The sequence below is a fragment of the Morus notabilis genome, unplaced genomic scaffold (assembly GCF_000414095.1).
Source record: "Morus notabilis unplaced genomic scaffold, ASM41409v2 Scaffold1309, whole genome shotgun sequence".
NCBI lineage: Eukaryota > Viridiplantae > Streptophyta > Magnoliopsida > Rosales > Moraceae > Morus > Morus notabilis.
In genome coordinates this window covers 90,782-105,946 of record NW_010363772.1, presented here as the reverse complement: position 1 = coordinate 105,946, position 15,165 = coordinate 90,782, and the positions used below count along the sequence as shown (strand labels likewise).

General features: G+C 34.7%; 2 protein-coding genes across 2 annotated transcripts in view; one reads left to right on the top strand and one right to left on the bottom strand.

Moving 5' to 3' along the window:
• Positions 1 to 1,938: 1,938 nt before the first annotated feature.
• Positions 1,939 to 6,152, top strand: LOC21391329 (50S ribosomal protein L1, chloroplastic). Its single transcript, XM_010104968.2, has 7 exons — positions 1,939 to 2,455; positions 3,073 to 3,252; positions 3,366 to 3,420; positions 4,815 to 4,942; positions 5,076 to 5,159; positions 5,498 to 5,623; positions 5,723 to 6,152. The coding sequence occupies exons 1-7, from the start codon at positions 2,066 to 2,068 to the stop codon at positions 5,858 to 5,860; spliced, it is 1,101 nt and encodes a 366-aa protein (XP_010103270.1). The 5' UTR covers positions 1,939 to 2,065; the 3' UTR covers positions 5,861 to 6,152.
• Positions 6,153 to 6,650: 498 nt separating this feature from the next.
• The window catches only part of LOC21391328 (structural maintenance of chromosomes protein 5), a 10,872-nt gene continuing 2,357 nt past the window's right edge, over positions 6,651 to 15,165 (bottom strand). Inside the window, exons 5-30 of the mRNA XM_024170052.1 lie at positions 14,629 to 14,778; positions 14,434 to 14,538; positions 14,204 to 14,349; positions 13,544 to 13,655; positions 13,280 to 13,435; positions 12,805 to 12,926; positions 12,584 to 12,728; positions 12,432 to 12,497; positions 11,907 to 12,041; positions 11,714 to 11,812; positions 11,283 to 11,448; positions 11,058 to 11,203; positions 10,835 to 10,898; positions 10,616 to 10,740; positions 10,393 to 10,470; positions 9,786 to 9,858; positions 9,356 to 9,459; positions 9,061 to 9,177; positions 8,903 to 8,980; positions 8,372 to 8,471; positions 8,212 to 8,266; positions 7,896 to 7,944; positions 7,728 to 7,815; positions 7,567 to 7,639; positions 7,011 to 7,114; positions 6,651 to 6,912 (exon numbers count right to left, since the gene is read on the bottom strand). Of these exons, the coding sequence (XP_024025820.1) occupies positions 6,851 to 6,912; positions 7,011 to 7,114; positions 7,567 to 7,639; positions 7,728 to 7,815; positions 7,896 to 7,944; positions 8,212 to 8,266; positions 8,372 to 8,471; positions 8,903 to 8,980; positions 9,061 to 9,177; positions 9,356 to 9,459; positions 9,786 to 9,858; positions 10,393 to 10,470; positions 10,616 to 10,740; positions 10,835 to 10,898; positions 11,058 to 11,203; positions 11,283 to 11,448; positions 11,714 to 11,812; positions 11,907 to 12,041; positions 12,432 to 12,497; positions 12,584 to 12,728; positions 12,805 to 12,926; positions 13,280 to 13,435; positions 13,544 to 13,655; positions 14,204 to 14,349; positions 14,434 to 14,538; positions 14,629 to 14,778 (2,718 nt within the window). The 3' untranslated portion in view covers positions 6,651 to 6,850. The remainder of the gene's footprint in view (positions 6,913 to 7,010; positions 7,115 to 7,566; positions 7,640 to 7,727; positions 7,816 to 7,895; positions 7,945 to 8,211; positions 8,267 to 8,371; positions 8,472 to 8,902; positions 8,981 to 9,060; positions 9,178 to 9,355; positions 9,460 to 9,785; positions 9,859 to 10,392; positions 10,471 to 10,615; positions 10,741 to 10,834; positions 10,899 to 11,057; positions 11,204 to 11,282; positions 11,449 to 11,713; positions 11,813 to 11,906; positions 12,042 to 12,431; positions 12,498 to 12,583; positions 12,729 to 12,804; positions 12,927 to 13,279; positions 13,436 to 13,543; positions 13,656 to 14,203; positions 14,350 to 14,433; positions 14,539 to 14,628; positions 14,779 to 15,165) is intronic.

The following is a 15,165-nucleotide window of genomic DNA, read 5'->3' as shown; positions in this document are numbered from 1 at the left end:
TTTTTTTTAACACCACATCAACTCTCTCAATCAACCAAATTTTGGTTCAATTTTCCCCAATCTTGGCCGGTTATGGAAGGAGAAAAGGAGAAGTCAAAATTGCCATTAATTCCCCTTCAACCACTACCATCCCATCACCTTAACTTGTAGCCTTCTAACACACTCAACATATAACCAAAATTTTTGGATATAACTTCCTAAGGATGGCCGGCCAAGTGAAGAGAAAAAAGGAGAAAAAAAACTAATCATTAGTCCTATTCACCTCTCTCATCACATCTCATCAAATCACACACACTAACCTACACCTTGTACTTTTGTCCATTCCCTTAACTTACTCATTAAAACTGTCCAAAATCATACTGACAGTTATTTTCTCCTGTATACGGGTTCTGGATGCTAGGTTGTACTGTGCTGGGAGATTCTTAAAATTAAGATTCTCTAACTGTATCTGTACTGGAAATTCTTCCGTTTTAAAGTACGGTGAGAATTTATCGATCGAATTTACTTGATCGGAAAAATGTGAACTTAACGTGAAATCTGCTACAGAATTTAGGAATGCAGATGTTAATTCCCTAAATCCTTCAATCACAAAATGTACATAGTATAATGATTTTCCAGGAAAATCCTTGACTTGAATACATGAATTATATTATTAAAATTATGGGATTTTTCTTGGTCACTACATCTAAAATGCTGATTTTTTTTTTTTTTTTCTAGAAATGGGATCTTGGTTTTTATTTATCGTTCTTTGAATTTTTCATAAATTAATAATTTTTTTACTGATACGTAAATTAATAAGTTGCTTCTTAAACTTTTCACACGATGTGTATTAGAACGTTTTCATCCAAAGTTTAACACAACACCATTGATTATGCATGCTGCATTAAATATAGAGTAAACTTATCAAATAAAAAGTTTAATAAGTAACTTATCCTTTCGTAGAAAGTTCACATGTAAAACCTTCGTATCCTTAAAAAAAAGAAAGAAAGAAAAAATGTTAGTTATTACTTTTCTTAAATTAGAGATTGATATGTAAAACATATCATAATTAATGAGTTTTAAAATTGACATTCTCGGTGTTGATGAAGATTACAATAATAATGATGATTAATTTATTCTTTTTAGAGCAAATAAAGAAGCGGTTTTTGGTATGAATTAAATACGTCATTTTTCAAATCAGGTCCCTTATGAAATTTGTGTCACGAACTGTTAATTTAATAGTGCCTCTTTAATTACTATTGATTAAGTTCACTAAGTAATTTACTAAAAGAAAATAAAAATTTGGAGTATATAATGTAAAAAATGAAAAACTTAACGTGCAACAATGTAATTTACTCATTTTAATTTGTTAATGTATACTGTAAGAGAAACTCCAACCATGATTTAGTTAAAATTTAACTTTTATCTACTCAAATTATTAGCTAAATGATTGATTAGCTATTTTAGATAATCTACTTCACACTAGTTAAATATAACTAGTAAAAGGTGACTCTTTATTTAATTTTTTGTATTATTTTATTGTTTTATACTCAATAAATGTAAATGTTCTTTTTTAAATTAAATAAAGCTATTTATATTTAAATTAAATAAATATTAAAATAATTTATATTTAGGTGAAATAGAGAGTATGATTAGAGCAAGTCACTAAAAATTATTATATTTAGATGAAATAGAGAGTATGATTAGAGTGACTCACTAAAAATTATTAGTTAAAATAATTTTTTAATTATTTTAATTAAAATTTAACTAAAAATAGAGAGTTATCTAAAATAATTTATATTTAATTAAAATAGAGAATGTGATTAAGATGACTCACTAAAAAAATTATTAATTATTTTAATTTTTTAATTATTTTAATTAAAATTTAACTAAAAAATAGAGAGATATCTATGGAATTAGGGACAGAAAAGCCAGCAGACAAAAACACACACTTCTTATCTCCAAGACCCAACTATTGTATTGATCCCATTGTATATATATGGATAGATAGCATAACAGAAGAACAGCCTTTATTCTTCACTTCCTCTTCTTCTTCTTCTTCTTCTGCTTTCTCACTCTTTCAACAATGGCTTCCACATGTACGGCCACAACGCCTTCATCTCTGATGATATCCTATTCCGCGTCAGCCTCCTCCTCATCTTCCGTACACCCACAGGACATGGTCATTTCCTTCAAGCCCAACCCACTCTCTACTCGAGCTTTCTCTCTCTGCCCTCTTGTTCTCCGTCGGAGAGACAAATGGGTCGATGGGTTTCTGCCCAGACAGGATTCCCGACACCGCCACGTGGCGGCGGCTGTGGCGGCGGCCGAGGTTGACGTGGCAGAGGTCGCCGTGGAGGAGGAGGATGAGGAGAAGGTGGAAGGAGGAGTGGAAGGTTCTGGAGGGTCTTCGGCAACTGTGACTGTTCCTAAGCCGAAGAAAGGGAAAGCTGCTTTGACTCTCAAGAGAGATAGAGTATGTGAATCAAAGTTTGGATTTTGACTGCTCTTTTAAGAATAAAAGTTGGTGAATTTTGAATTGTTTTTTTGAGCGAATTTTGGGTTTTTGATTTGTGGGTTTTGCTTCGTTTTTTAGGTTTTTGTTACAGCTGTGGGGTTTCAGTATCAGAAATTATTGCCTATTTTACTTGACAGAGTATGCCTAAAAATTTTTGCTTTTATTGTTCTTTTTCGTTACATAATGTGTTTGGATTCATTTTAGTGAAAAATTTAGTCTTTTCTGTGGGGTATTTCTTGTATTGGGCTTATCAAACTAGAATGGTAGTCTCAGAAAGTTCTCTTGATGCTACAGAAATGATATAACTAATTGTTATGCTTCTTCAAGTGTTTGGAGAGTATGGAAAAAAGCGAAAATTTTGCTTTTTGGTGTATAGTTTTGGTGCATAATTTGTCACCATGAATGAAGCCATTTAGAAGCTTTAGCGGTTGAAGGAAATGCGTTTCCTGTTTGGTTGGTTTCAAAGACTTGATTTTGTTGTCCGTTACTTTGTCAAGCTCATTAATGACACTCTTTTGGAGAGTGGTAGTATGAAGGATCAAGCACTCAATTGTGTTACGTTTTTAATCTGCCAGACGAGGTCTAAAAGATTCTTGGAAATCCAAAAGCTGAGGGAAATTAAACAAGAGTATGACGTGAAGACCACGATTTCTTTGATGAAGCAAATGGCGAGTAGCAAATTTGTGGAAACAGCCGAAGCCCATTTCCGCCTCAACATCGACCCTAAATACAATGACCAACAGCTGAGGGCAACTGTGAGTTAATGATCCTTTCTTGGGGTTGAAAAATGCGTTCTATAGTCTCATTTAGCGTGTGTTTGGGCACTCTATGATTTTCTCATGTGTTCCGAAATCTTTTTCTTTAATAGGTAAATCTTCCGAAGGGAACTGGACAGACTGTTAAAGTTGCTGTTCTTACTCAAGGTTATTGCTTTTCTCTATGTTGACATATATATCATCATCTTCTTTATGCTTATTATTCATTTTCAATTTTCTGATTTTCTAATTGATGAGAACACGATTTTATTCGGAGCGAGTATGATGAGCAAATGAAATATCCGATCTCACCCTTGCATCATCTTGAAAGGAATCAAGTTTCTAACTTGCAGACTTTCATAGAAAAACTGGAAGATGTATATTTATTTGTTCGGATCCTCATTGGATTAATAGGCAGTTCAATTTGTTATTTATTTATTTATTCTTTCCCTTGCCCTTTATTTTCATGTTGATGCCCCAAACCTAGAACAAGGAAAATCCATACTGAATGGTTTCTAGTCTCCTTGTGCTTTTACATTGGCTTGAGAGGGACAACATAAAGGAAAATTTTAGGACTCAAGGTAGCATATCTTTCTGGGATGAGAGTATTTTTTCTTATTTTTTAATAAACATTATATATCAAGAATCATATGCATGGCCACAAAGACGAATAAACATTATATATCAAGAATCATATGCATGGCAACAAAGACGAAGCCCTCGCAATTTCCCTTGGTTTTGTTTTCATATATGGAATTTATTTAATGAACACAAGAAGGCTAATAGCTGCAACCTAAAGACGTGTGTATTGGGATGACAACTTTTCTGACTTTTTATGATGGGACAAAAAAGGAGGGCACTTACTGCATCTTGACTGAATTTTCGGTTTTTGCTCGCGATATACTGCATTGTCATTGTGTTTTACCAAATCTCATTCACCAACTCATATGCCATTTTTAATAATTTTTATCACCTTCTTGGTTTAGCTGAAATTTCCTCATCGAGGATATGCAATTGACACTTTCGATTTTGGGGATCTGGGCATCCAAGAGTCGATTTTTCCCATTTTCTGCATGATATGGTTTATAAGAGATTGGGCAATGCTAGGTGTGCTAGTAATCTAGGTAATTTCGCAAAAACTGCATTTTTCTGGGGTGCACGCTTGTTGCGCTATAGTTAATCTGCTACAAAGTTAGCTCTTTTTACATTTAAGTTTGCCAAAGCACCTTCCTTTTTTTGTTGAAAAAGCCTTTTCCCCGTTGCTTGTCTGAGAGCCAAGAATATTTGGAGGTAACAAGCTGCAATCCATCAGGAAGGAAGAAATTTCATCTTCTGCTAACTTCTAGGAAATTTTGTGGCAAGTTAAATTTGCTTTTGGAGAAGCTCCTTTTGTTTCTTTCTTCTTAATTTTCTCTGTTTTTTCCTATTACCGCTGGTTAAGGAAGTTAAGTTTACCATATATGTTATTCGGAACCTTGTATTGCTCTCAATATTTGTTATGTATAATGCCGACCAAAAGTGTGTTCCACATGCTTGTATTGATCCAAGATTTATGTCTGAAGGTGAAAAATTCGAAGAAGCAAAGAATGCAGGAGCGGATTTGGTTGGTGGAGAAGATTTGATAGAGCAGATTAAAGGAGGATTTATGGAATTTGACAAGTTGATTGCTTCTCCAGATATGATGCCCAAGGTGTTGCTTTGATTATCTTATTGTAATTGGGATGTGTGAATTGCTAATCTTCAACATCTGATGGATGGAAATTAATATTCAGTTGACGATAAGAAATGTTAATGATTTACATTACGTGTCATGATTGTCTCAGGTGGCTAGCCTAGGAAAAATTCTGGGACCACGAGGGCTCATGCCGAATCCAAAAGCTGGTACAGTGACCCCTAACATTCCTCAGGTACGATCTGAAGGATCCTTTAGAAACACTTTCATGGCCCGGACTTCTTTAACACATATTTCAGTTCTCAAAGCAAGAAAGTGGAATTGTCGAGGAAGGAAAAAATTGAAAAAAGCTTCAAATCTGCATTAGTTAATGACACCAATTCATGTTCACGTGTCTCTACAACATGAATAAAGAGATATGGAGCAGTTGAAACAAACCAAGTTGACTGACACAGACAATACGCAAAATGGTTTTTTCATGGTTGGCTGGCAGCATTATAATAAGCTATAGGGATTTCTTTACTAGAACTAGTATTAGTTTTAACTAAAATGATTTGGGTTTGCTTTTTTCAGGCTATAGCAGAATTCAAGAAGGGAAAGGTTGAATACAGAGCGGATAAAACAGGAATTGTTCACTTGCCCTTTGGAAAAATCGACTTTCCCGAAGAAGATCTTATTGTAAACTTGATAGCAGCTATAGTATGTTCTTTCCCACTGCTTCTCGTATTTACCCTCTGTAATATTGTCCATTTTCCTCAAAATTTTTTTTTTAACTTGTTAATGCCTTAAATATGACAGAAATCAATAGAAGCAAACAAGCCATCAGGGGCAAAAGGGGTTTACTGGAAAAGTGCACACGTCTGCTCATCCATGGGGCCTTCAATTAGGCTAAACATAAGGGAGATGCTTGACTTCAAGCTTCCATCAGATGTTTGAAGAATACTACAACATGTAAATGTCATCTTCAAATTGTTTATTCCGCCCCACGGTTTGCGGGCGCCACATCATGGGAATATTTAGAAAAACATGGTAGAAGAGTAACTAGGATGACAGGAGAAAGGAAGACCTTGACATTGTATCTTGGTTCAAGACTATTTATAGAAAAAGTGTCTTCTACTACAGAATGAGAAAGACCCTGTATAACTTTTTGTTTATCAAATGTCATCAATCTTATATTACTCTTATTATTTATTTGCCAGTGCAGTAGTAGGATCATCTGTTATAGGCTTGTTAAAGTTGTGATGGAATTTCAGAGATTTTAAGCTTCGAGTGAATCCCGCACTTGGCATTTTTGTAACGGCCGAATTTTGAGATGGTTTTGGGACTTGGCAAGCTGATATGGATTTTGACTTCTTTGCACAAACACCCCCTTCAACTTTACACGTTTGATAAATCAGTCTGTCAATTTTCAATCTTAGTAATTTATTCTTTAAATTTTAAAATTTATTGCAATTTATTCTCTAAATTTTAAAATTTATTGCAATGTTAATTAAATTAAAAATAATTTTAAAATTTTAGACGGTTTTTTTCACATAAACATTTAGCGAGGTTAATTTTGATCTTTTTTTTATCAAATTGATCTCCACGTGCATATTGAGTGAAAAAAATTTTAGGGGAAAAAAAATTGGATTTTCCCACATCATGAGTGCGGCAGTCAGCATAATTCTCAACGACAAAACCCGGCAGATGAGAGTCCTAGACTGCTCCAAAAAGAAATGGCAGCCACCCTAATCAATAATGTAATCTTCACAAAAAGGTTAATATACACATTTTTTCCTTGAAAATCAAAAGGAGAATATTTGATCTAAGCAAATACTTTGTACAAAACATTAAAGTTAGGATAAAATAACGTCCACTCGCACACCACAGAATCTGTACTGGATAATTTTCCTGTTTGTTTACATTTTTACGAAGTTGTTGTACACATCATGATCTTGTTTCTCCTACTAAGCCTGCCACACTTCTCCAGCAATCTCCTCCACTCCAAACTGAATTCACAGAAAAGTTGAGATCTAGTGAGTAGTTGATAAGCACATTATTATATGACTATAAGATGATTTAACAATTTTGCTATAAATCATTTTACCTTTAGAAGGCTGACCAATCCAAGGACCATTCACTATATTCAAAATGCTGCACGCCTCACTGTATTCGAGATCCGGAAGCAACTTTGGAGTAAGTAGGAAACACCTGTAAATCAACACAGAAACCAAACTCAAAGTCAACTTTTTTCAATCTTTTTGAGGCAAGTAAATGATAAAAGTTATTTTTTGATCAACAGCAATAAATGGAGAAAATTTCCTTGCAGCTTGATGAATAAATAAGTGGAAACAATGATAAATACAGGAAAAAGCTATTCCTGTTTATCTTAACAATTTGTTTGGCTAACATTATATGACAAAACTCGTAATCCACCTAAATTTCTATTTCGTGTGAAACAAATGAGATCTCATCCTTGTTCTTTTAGGCAAACTTGTAATGTGTCACAAGATATAATTGTGTGCTTATGATTTGCAAAGTCTTATACTGCACTTGACACATTTATATTCCGTCCTCATGCAGAGTTTAAAATATTTAGAGAATAAAAAAAGGCGCTTATTGTCGGACATCCTGGAATAATCAAAAGGGCTATTGGTTCTTACTGTGGTGTATTTGGCTGGCTTGCAGCCCTAACTAATTGCTGGAACATCTTTCTCTCGTTTATAGGATCCATCCCTGATAAAAATAAAGGACAAACAGTCATCCTCTGTACCATGCGGTTTAATAGATTCAAAGTTGGACAATACTCCATGCTTAAACTAACCTTGATTTATCTCATCAACCACTCTAAAAGGGCAATGCGTAAGGTCTTGAAGAGATACAAGATAAAGGATAGTTGAAACGGAACGCTCCTACAAGGAAATTCAAGTTACAGTGAGAACAAACTGTCAACAGGAAAATCATGAACCCCAAAACTTAGTCAAAGAAATACCCCTCCGGATTGATGGTGAGCGCTAAGAACTTGAAGCTCTCCTTCTTCTCTGTTAGTTGTAAATAAAACCACATGAATTTGTGAACTAAAGGAATGTACAAGCAGAAGTTGAAGTGCATAATAAAGGAGGAAGAACTTTAAAGGACAAGAATATTAGGAACAACAAATAACAATTAAATGAGAAAGGAAACTGTAGATTATCATGAAATAAACCTTCACATGATATACACAACAGCAGACATATGGTAAACAGCAAAAAAAGCATGCATATAATGAATCCCATGAACATGCGTATATTTTACCAAACTGCAGCTACCTGAACTTTACTTTTATCAGTATACCAAACTGATTAAAATCCAACTCATGCTCATCTGAGGATAAAAATTAACAAAAAGGGTAAGTGGAGAACAAAAATGGCAAGTAAAGAAAAAAAAAAATCCCCCAAGAAAATATCTACAAAGATTTAAAATGAGGACCTAAAGAAACTTCTCCGGCAACAGCCATCTCTTGGAAGTTACGACTGAAGGTGTCATTTATCTTAGCAACAAGTCTTCTCAATGTCACAAGCCAACTTTCCTGCAAGTGATTTAGCATCACACAATTTTTAGAAAACCTATATTAAGTTGGCAGATCATGGAAATGCATTTGAAATCAGCATATGCTTGCACAAGCTACATCCTAAAAAGTCCCAAAACTGTCATTTACTAGGTCTACCATCATACATATGTTGATCATCCTATTATTGGCTAGGATTTTGCAGAGAAAATTATTGAGTCAATGTTTCCAGAAAATATAAGTCATCCAAATATTTAAGGCAACCATGAAATCCTTGGTTCCAAACTTCCGATAAAGACAGACTTGAAATGAACCCAATGCCGAACGTCGAACAATTGTTAATACTCAGAAGACCAAGAGATCAGATATCAAATGTGTATTATTAGATTATAAGGGACAGCACCTGCAGCTTCACCAAGCACTAGTTAAAGAAGCAACTAAACTTCACTTGCCTTCAGTTCATCTATTTCAGCTTTATGCCTCCTTAGCTTCTCTCTGTCTGCTTCCAGTTTTGTTGAAATGGCTTCAATCTGTCAATTCATTGAAATTGTGAAGAAAACATAAATATTTCATCCACAAGTAAAACATTTGAATAGTGGCCAAATATTACCTGGCGCAGGCGGTATTCGTATTCTTCTATTACATTGCGATTCAAACAAAGAATAGAATCAGCTTGAGATCTACAATCTTGAATAGCAGCCTCCAATTCTTCAATAGTACTTGGCATCTAAAGGTAAACATAAAGAATACAGTTTTATTGTACATTTGAATTTTATGTGAAGCGAAAGGAAATGACAGAATACACTAATATTTAAAATAAAAAATAAAGGGAAAAGGAGGACAAATAAAAGTGAAAAAATTACACGAGTATGATGCTTCATGTTCAAGTCACAATACAAACATACCTCAAGAAATTCCTTTTCAAGTTCTGGAGTAATTACAGCAATTGATTCTGCAAGCCTCTTGGCATTTTGAAGTTGCTCCCGATAATTTTGAACCACATTCTTGCCTAGAGAAGGAGAAATAAAGTAACAACTTAGCACTGTGTAGCCAATATCTACCATGTAACAAATACGATTCAGCCAACCAACATGAAGCAAGATTGCATTTCATTGCCGTTAATTGTCAAACACACTTCACCTTCTAGCACCAAGATCACCAGCAACAAGGACTTTTATTCAATCAAATTGATTTAAAAGTTATAACCGCACAAAAGAATCATAGCTTGGATTACTTTTACAACATATGGATCATCTCAGCGCAAACAAAAAGCTATAATCAAATTATGAAAATCTTGAGGTAAAAAATTGAAACTGCCATTCAAAAACTACTCACAGTTCTCAAAATGCATTGTTGCTTGAAGAGCAGATTTTTCATGTTCCTTTAGTCGGAGCTCCAATTCTCTAATCTAAGAATGTATTAAGCCAGTAAATATGAGGAACATCAATAAGAAACTGAGAACATAAATAAGAAGGAATCAACCATTCCACATTAATTTCATGAATAAGAAACCTTATGACGAAAGTGTAAAACTGCCAACATAAGAAGAAACAGTATACTCGAATCCAGCAAAAGGCAACTAGTGATTGGACTTGAACATTCGACCAAGATGGTTCTTCAAATAGACCATCACCTATGAGGGTTTGAAAAGAAATAACAGATAAAGGCGGGCATAAGAAAATGCAGTTTACAGACTAGCTAGTCCTGTTGAACTTTGAAAATTGGTCAATGTAAATAAGAGGTGGCAGTAGTATGGTGGCTATTAGGAAAGTAGATGATGGAAACTATTTAGAAAAGAGAAACTTGCATTTCTTAACATATGAAAACCATTTAAGATCCTCAGGAAAATGGCCTAAAAGATTCATAAACAAAGGGTGCAGAGGGTGAGCCGGTAATAACTAACAAGCATGTTTCCATCAGCAAGATTAATAAGCGTAAATACCTTTGCTTCAAATTCAAACGAGGCCATTTGTCTTTCAGCAAGATTCTGTTTTAGTAAAACAGCCTCAACAAGTAGTTTCTGTAAAAAGTAATGAAGCAATTTCACTTTTTTATACATACTTCAAAAGAAATGAGTTACATGTTTACTACATAATCTTCAAAACACACGAACAGAATTTCCATCAAGTAAATTATCCAAAACCTGGCCCCAAAAGAAACTCCACCTTAAATTCCATTGAGCAGTGGAAGCGCTGAATGTTAAATTCTTCAGCTTGGTCAATCAGCTTTGCCAAAGTAGTATCCAGGTCATCCTCCTTCTCCAGTGCTTCTAATTTCCTTTTCATTTGATCTAAGACACGAACATATGTGTTTTGATTTTGTTTACAATTAACAAATTCATTGTACTTAAAAAGATAGCAAATCATCAAACAATTTCTACTTACTAATACGGTTTTCCTTTTCACGCCGCTTATGCTTCTCACGCCGTGAAACTTCAGTGATCTCCTCCTACAAGAAATACCCTGAATAGGTTAGTCTGCACTCGTGGAATTGTACGTCCAAGTTCAACTAACCTCATTACTAAATGTACGCATGCGTGGGTACATAAAGCAAAAAGAGATAAGAAAAGGTCCAACAACCCAGTCTCTCCACCCCTAATAAGGATACCTGTTGTTTTCGAAGTTCAGCTGATTTATCCTCTATGTGTCTTTGCTCAATCTGAAGCGATTTAACATTTTCCTCTAGAGAACTAATAGATTGTTCTAGATCCGCTATCCTGGATCTGAGCCTCTCTATTTCACCAACATCAGAACCTGCAACACAGCATCAAAGGTGAAATAAAATAATTCATGGATCAGACCACGATTTATTAAAGGGTTTGCAGAAACATACCAGATAACAGAAGTCGGGACTGTTTCACCACTTCTACTGATCCAGAAACATGACCCCCGTATCTAGATTTAGACCATCGATAATGATTCTCTGGTGTCCAACAATCAAAGATTCCCAACTTTAAGACCTGATCGGCCTTGAGATCAGTTTCCTTTGACCCGATATACTGAGAAGGGTAGAACCAATAAACAAAAATATATGAGGTACAAACAAATACAAAGAAAATGAAGCAAAATATAGAAAAATGAAAAACAAAACAACTTAGATAAAGAAAGGAAGTTATCATGACAAACCAAACTTTCAAGTGCCAGCTATACGGCTTAACTCTACAACTAACTGCCCAATTGTTCAATCGAAAAATCATTTTCTTGTCTTTATGCCAATCTATGCAATAAATCGATCAAAATCATGGAAAAAGCGTGCAACCATACCGATCTTTCCAAACCGCATTGGCCAGTCAAAACCTCCTTGACAGCAAAAGAAGCATCAAAAACTTGATCAAGCCGTGAAGAAATCCCAAGTTCTCTCATCTGGTAAATACAATGATCCAAAAAAGAAGAGCAAAGAAAAACTCAGAACTGTTCAAACGTACACAGAAAAGCCCAAAGGTCTAAGGAGATATACCTGCTGAGAAATTTGATATGGCGCTCTATAAGAGTCTTCACTTCCAAAGTAATTCAATACTGGAACGTCAAAATTCAACGCTTTGAAATTTCTGACTAAAAGATCCCTATCACGAGGATCTTGAGTTATGAAAGACTACAAAACAACGATGTATGATTAGCATAAGAGATTATAGGGTACATCTAAAAAGAAACCTGGATTTTAATGTAAAATTGAAGAAAAGAGAAGCAGGAGTGTAAGTTCTAACAAAAACAGTGATAACATAAATTACCTTCCAGATGTAATAAGGGACGTGACCTTCTAAATAGTTTGCGTGAAGCCTGTCTGTTACATTAACCTGACATTTAACCCAGAAGTTCATAAAGTTGTTTATGCAAATAACAATAACAAATAAACAAGAGAATCTGGGTTTCAAGTGTGTACCTCTAGCAACACAGGGCCATATACCTCCTTATTAAACCTAAAATTGAAGAAAAGAGAAGCAGGAGTGTAAGTTCTAACAAAAACAGTGATAACATAAATTACCTTCCAGATGTAATAAGGGACGTGACCTTCTAAATAGTTTGCGTGAAGCCTGTCTGTTACATTAACCTGACATTTCACCCAGAAGTTCATAAAGTTGTTTATGCAAAAAACAATAACAAATAAACAAGAGAATCTGGGTTTCAAGTGTGTACCTCTAGCAACACAGGGCCATATACCTCCTTATTAAACTCGTCGCGATGTGCTTGCACCCAGTTATAAGCTTCAAATATTCTCGTAGCTCCAGAACTTTTAAGTGCTTGCAAAAGTTTAGTATTTCTACTCTCCATGTCCCTCAACCTGCAAAGGGTGCAACAAATAAACAAGAAGAAATATGATTTAAGGGCGTATGACAACAGTTGACCTTTAACTTAACCTGTCCGTGCACTGTCTTAGTGCCACCTTTTTCTGCACTAAGTCATTTTCCTTCTCTGATTTTAGATCCCTATTTCGACGGACAGAAACTTCTTGCTCCAGAATTTCATTACGTAATCTTTCCTGGTAAGAAAAAGTTAATTAGCAGAAGTAAAGGTGTCGATTCAATAGTCAGTTAAAGTTGTTAATTAATAGAAAGATAAACATAGAATAAAACAAATTGAAGCAGTATCAAACAATTATGCAGAGATAATTACGCTGTTTTGCCTGGACATATGTTATATCAGATGTAAAATGTTGAATAGCATTATTTATGCACAAAAAGCAATGTCGATTATACATGAAATACTAGGACTGAACACTTTTTCATGAAAGAAAACACATGGCGCTTGATATTTATTGAACGTGGTTCATGAAAAGCACCACTTCCATCTTTTGATAAATTATGATATTTTGTCCGTTTGTACACGACTTACCATTTCACTCTTAGGAGGTTCATAGGGAGGCAGATTTTCAAGATCTAGAACAGCAGCAGCAAGATCTTCTTTGGCTTTTGAGATTCTTATTTTCCGAGATTCTTCTTGTCTGTTCAAGTCTTCCATTTCTTTGTATTTTCCTTGAACTAACACCCCCTACAAATATGTAGAGGAAAATTAGAGGACAAACATTCTCTGCAGGTCCTTGCATTAAAATTAAAAAGAAACCTAAAAGCACGAGGAAAAAACAACAATCAAGCATACCAAATGTTCTGCCTTCTCCATAACGTCAGTACGTTTACGGGCATTGTCATTAATGCGCTTCTGTACTTCTTTAACTTTGGCATCCAGTTTAGCTTTCTCTTGCTTTTGTCGCCTGCAAATAGTAGGTGAACAATAAGACCAACACCTGATTAATAACAACTTCACTGCAAAAACAAGAAGCAGCAAACATACATGCCATTTGAGAAATTTGAAAGAATAATAACCACAATTACAACAGAAAAGTACTAGCATGGCGAGATAAAAGAAGTGCAAAATGATTATCCATCTGTTATGATGTCAACAAATTTCAACAAAGGTTAAACCCTGATGCAGCATCAGAGAACGCATGGTCACATGCATCTTATGAAGACCATAATGAGAATCCTTCATATAAGTTGTACATAGCTTCAATTGCTATCTCTGTGTGTCAATAACCAAGCAGTAGACTAACAACAGCTATGACTGATTTTCAAATACGAAGACAAAAACTGTAGACCAGGACCAACTATGACTGATTTTCAAATACAAATAGAGTATGTGTTTAAGATCAATACATGATTAAAGAACTGAAGAAGTAACTTAAGATAGTTTTTTTATCTGGTATGTATTTTTTTTTAAGGAGAAAACACACACACACAGAGTTAAAGCAATCGACTGTACCCAATCGGTTCTTTAAGATCATTAAGTATTTGTGCAGCTTCGTCGAACTTGCTCTTTGCATCTTTCTCCTTCTCCTTGGCTTCCATGTATTCGGCCTTTTTCATGTCATACTTTAGCCATGGCAATTTCTTTTCCATGGTCTTAGCCTATAAATAACAGCAATCAAGCATCTTGAGTATAATCAAAGATAGAAATAATGTCAATAAGAAATAAATACCCTACAGACAAACCTTTTCTCCAAGTTCTTCTCTTTGACGAACTCGCTCAACCTCTCTCTGTTGTACGGCAATATGTGCCTTATGCTGATCCAAAGTTTTTTCATTTGTCTCTACAGCCTACAAGAAAAAACACAATGTGTCAACATAAATAAAGTTTCAAAAACCATTTGGACCATATTCCGAGAAGAAATTGAATCAGAAAATTACCCGCTCTAAATTTTTCAGTTCTTTGCTAATTTCAACAAGGGCACGATGACTTATTGAAAGTTGCGGATCACCAACAGCCTTTTCAGTCTCTTCTAAAAGTTGCACAGGAGTTAATTTCGCAAATTCACAGACCCTGTCTTGTGGCAGAAACTAACCCCAGCCCCCCGAAGGGGAAAAAAAAGGAATAAGAAAAGAATATAGCCAGAATTAATTTCAAATACAGTCTGATATAGCTGTAACATATTATCTGTAACAGATTTAATCGAGGTATTAATAGTGTGAATGAAATTCCAATGTGCGAAGCTAGGAGGACAAAAAATGTAATAACATGATTAGAATATTGCATATAGAGTATAGGAAAATATCATGGGTAAAAGATAGAAGCAAGACAAGTTGCAACACAGGACTTAGGACCAAAATAATAATATACATATTGCAATATCTTCAACATAATTGAAACAAATGTTATCATAAAAACACAAGAACAAGATAAATTATAGCTAAAACTACATAATTTAAGTGCTAAAATGTTGTAGG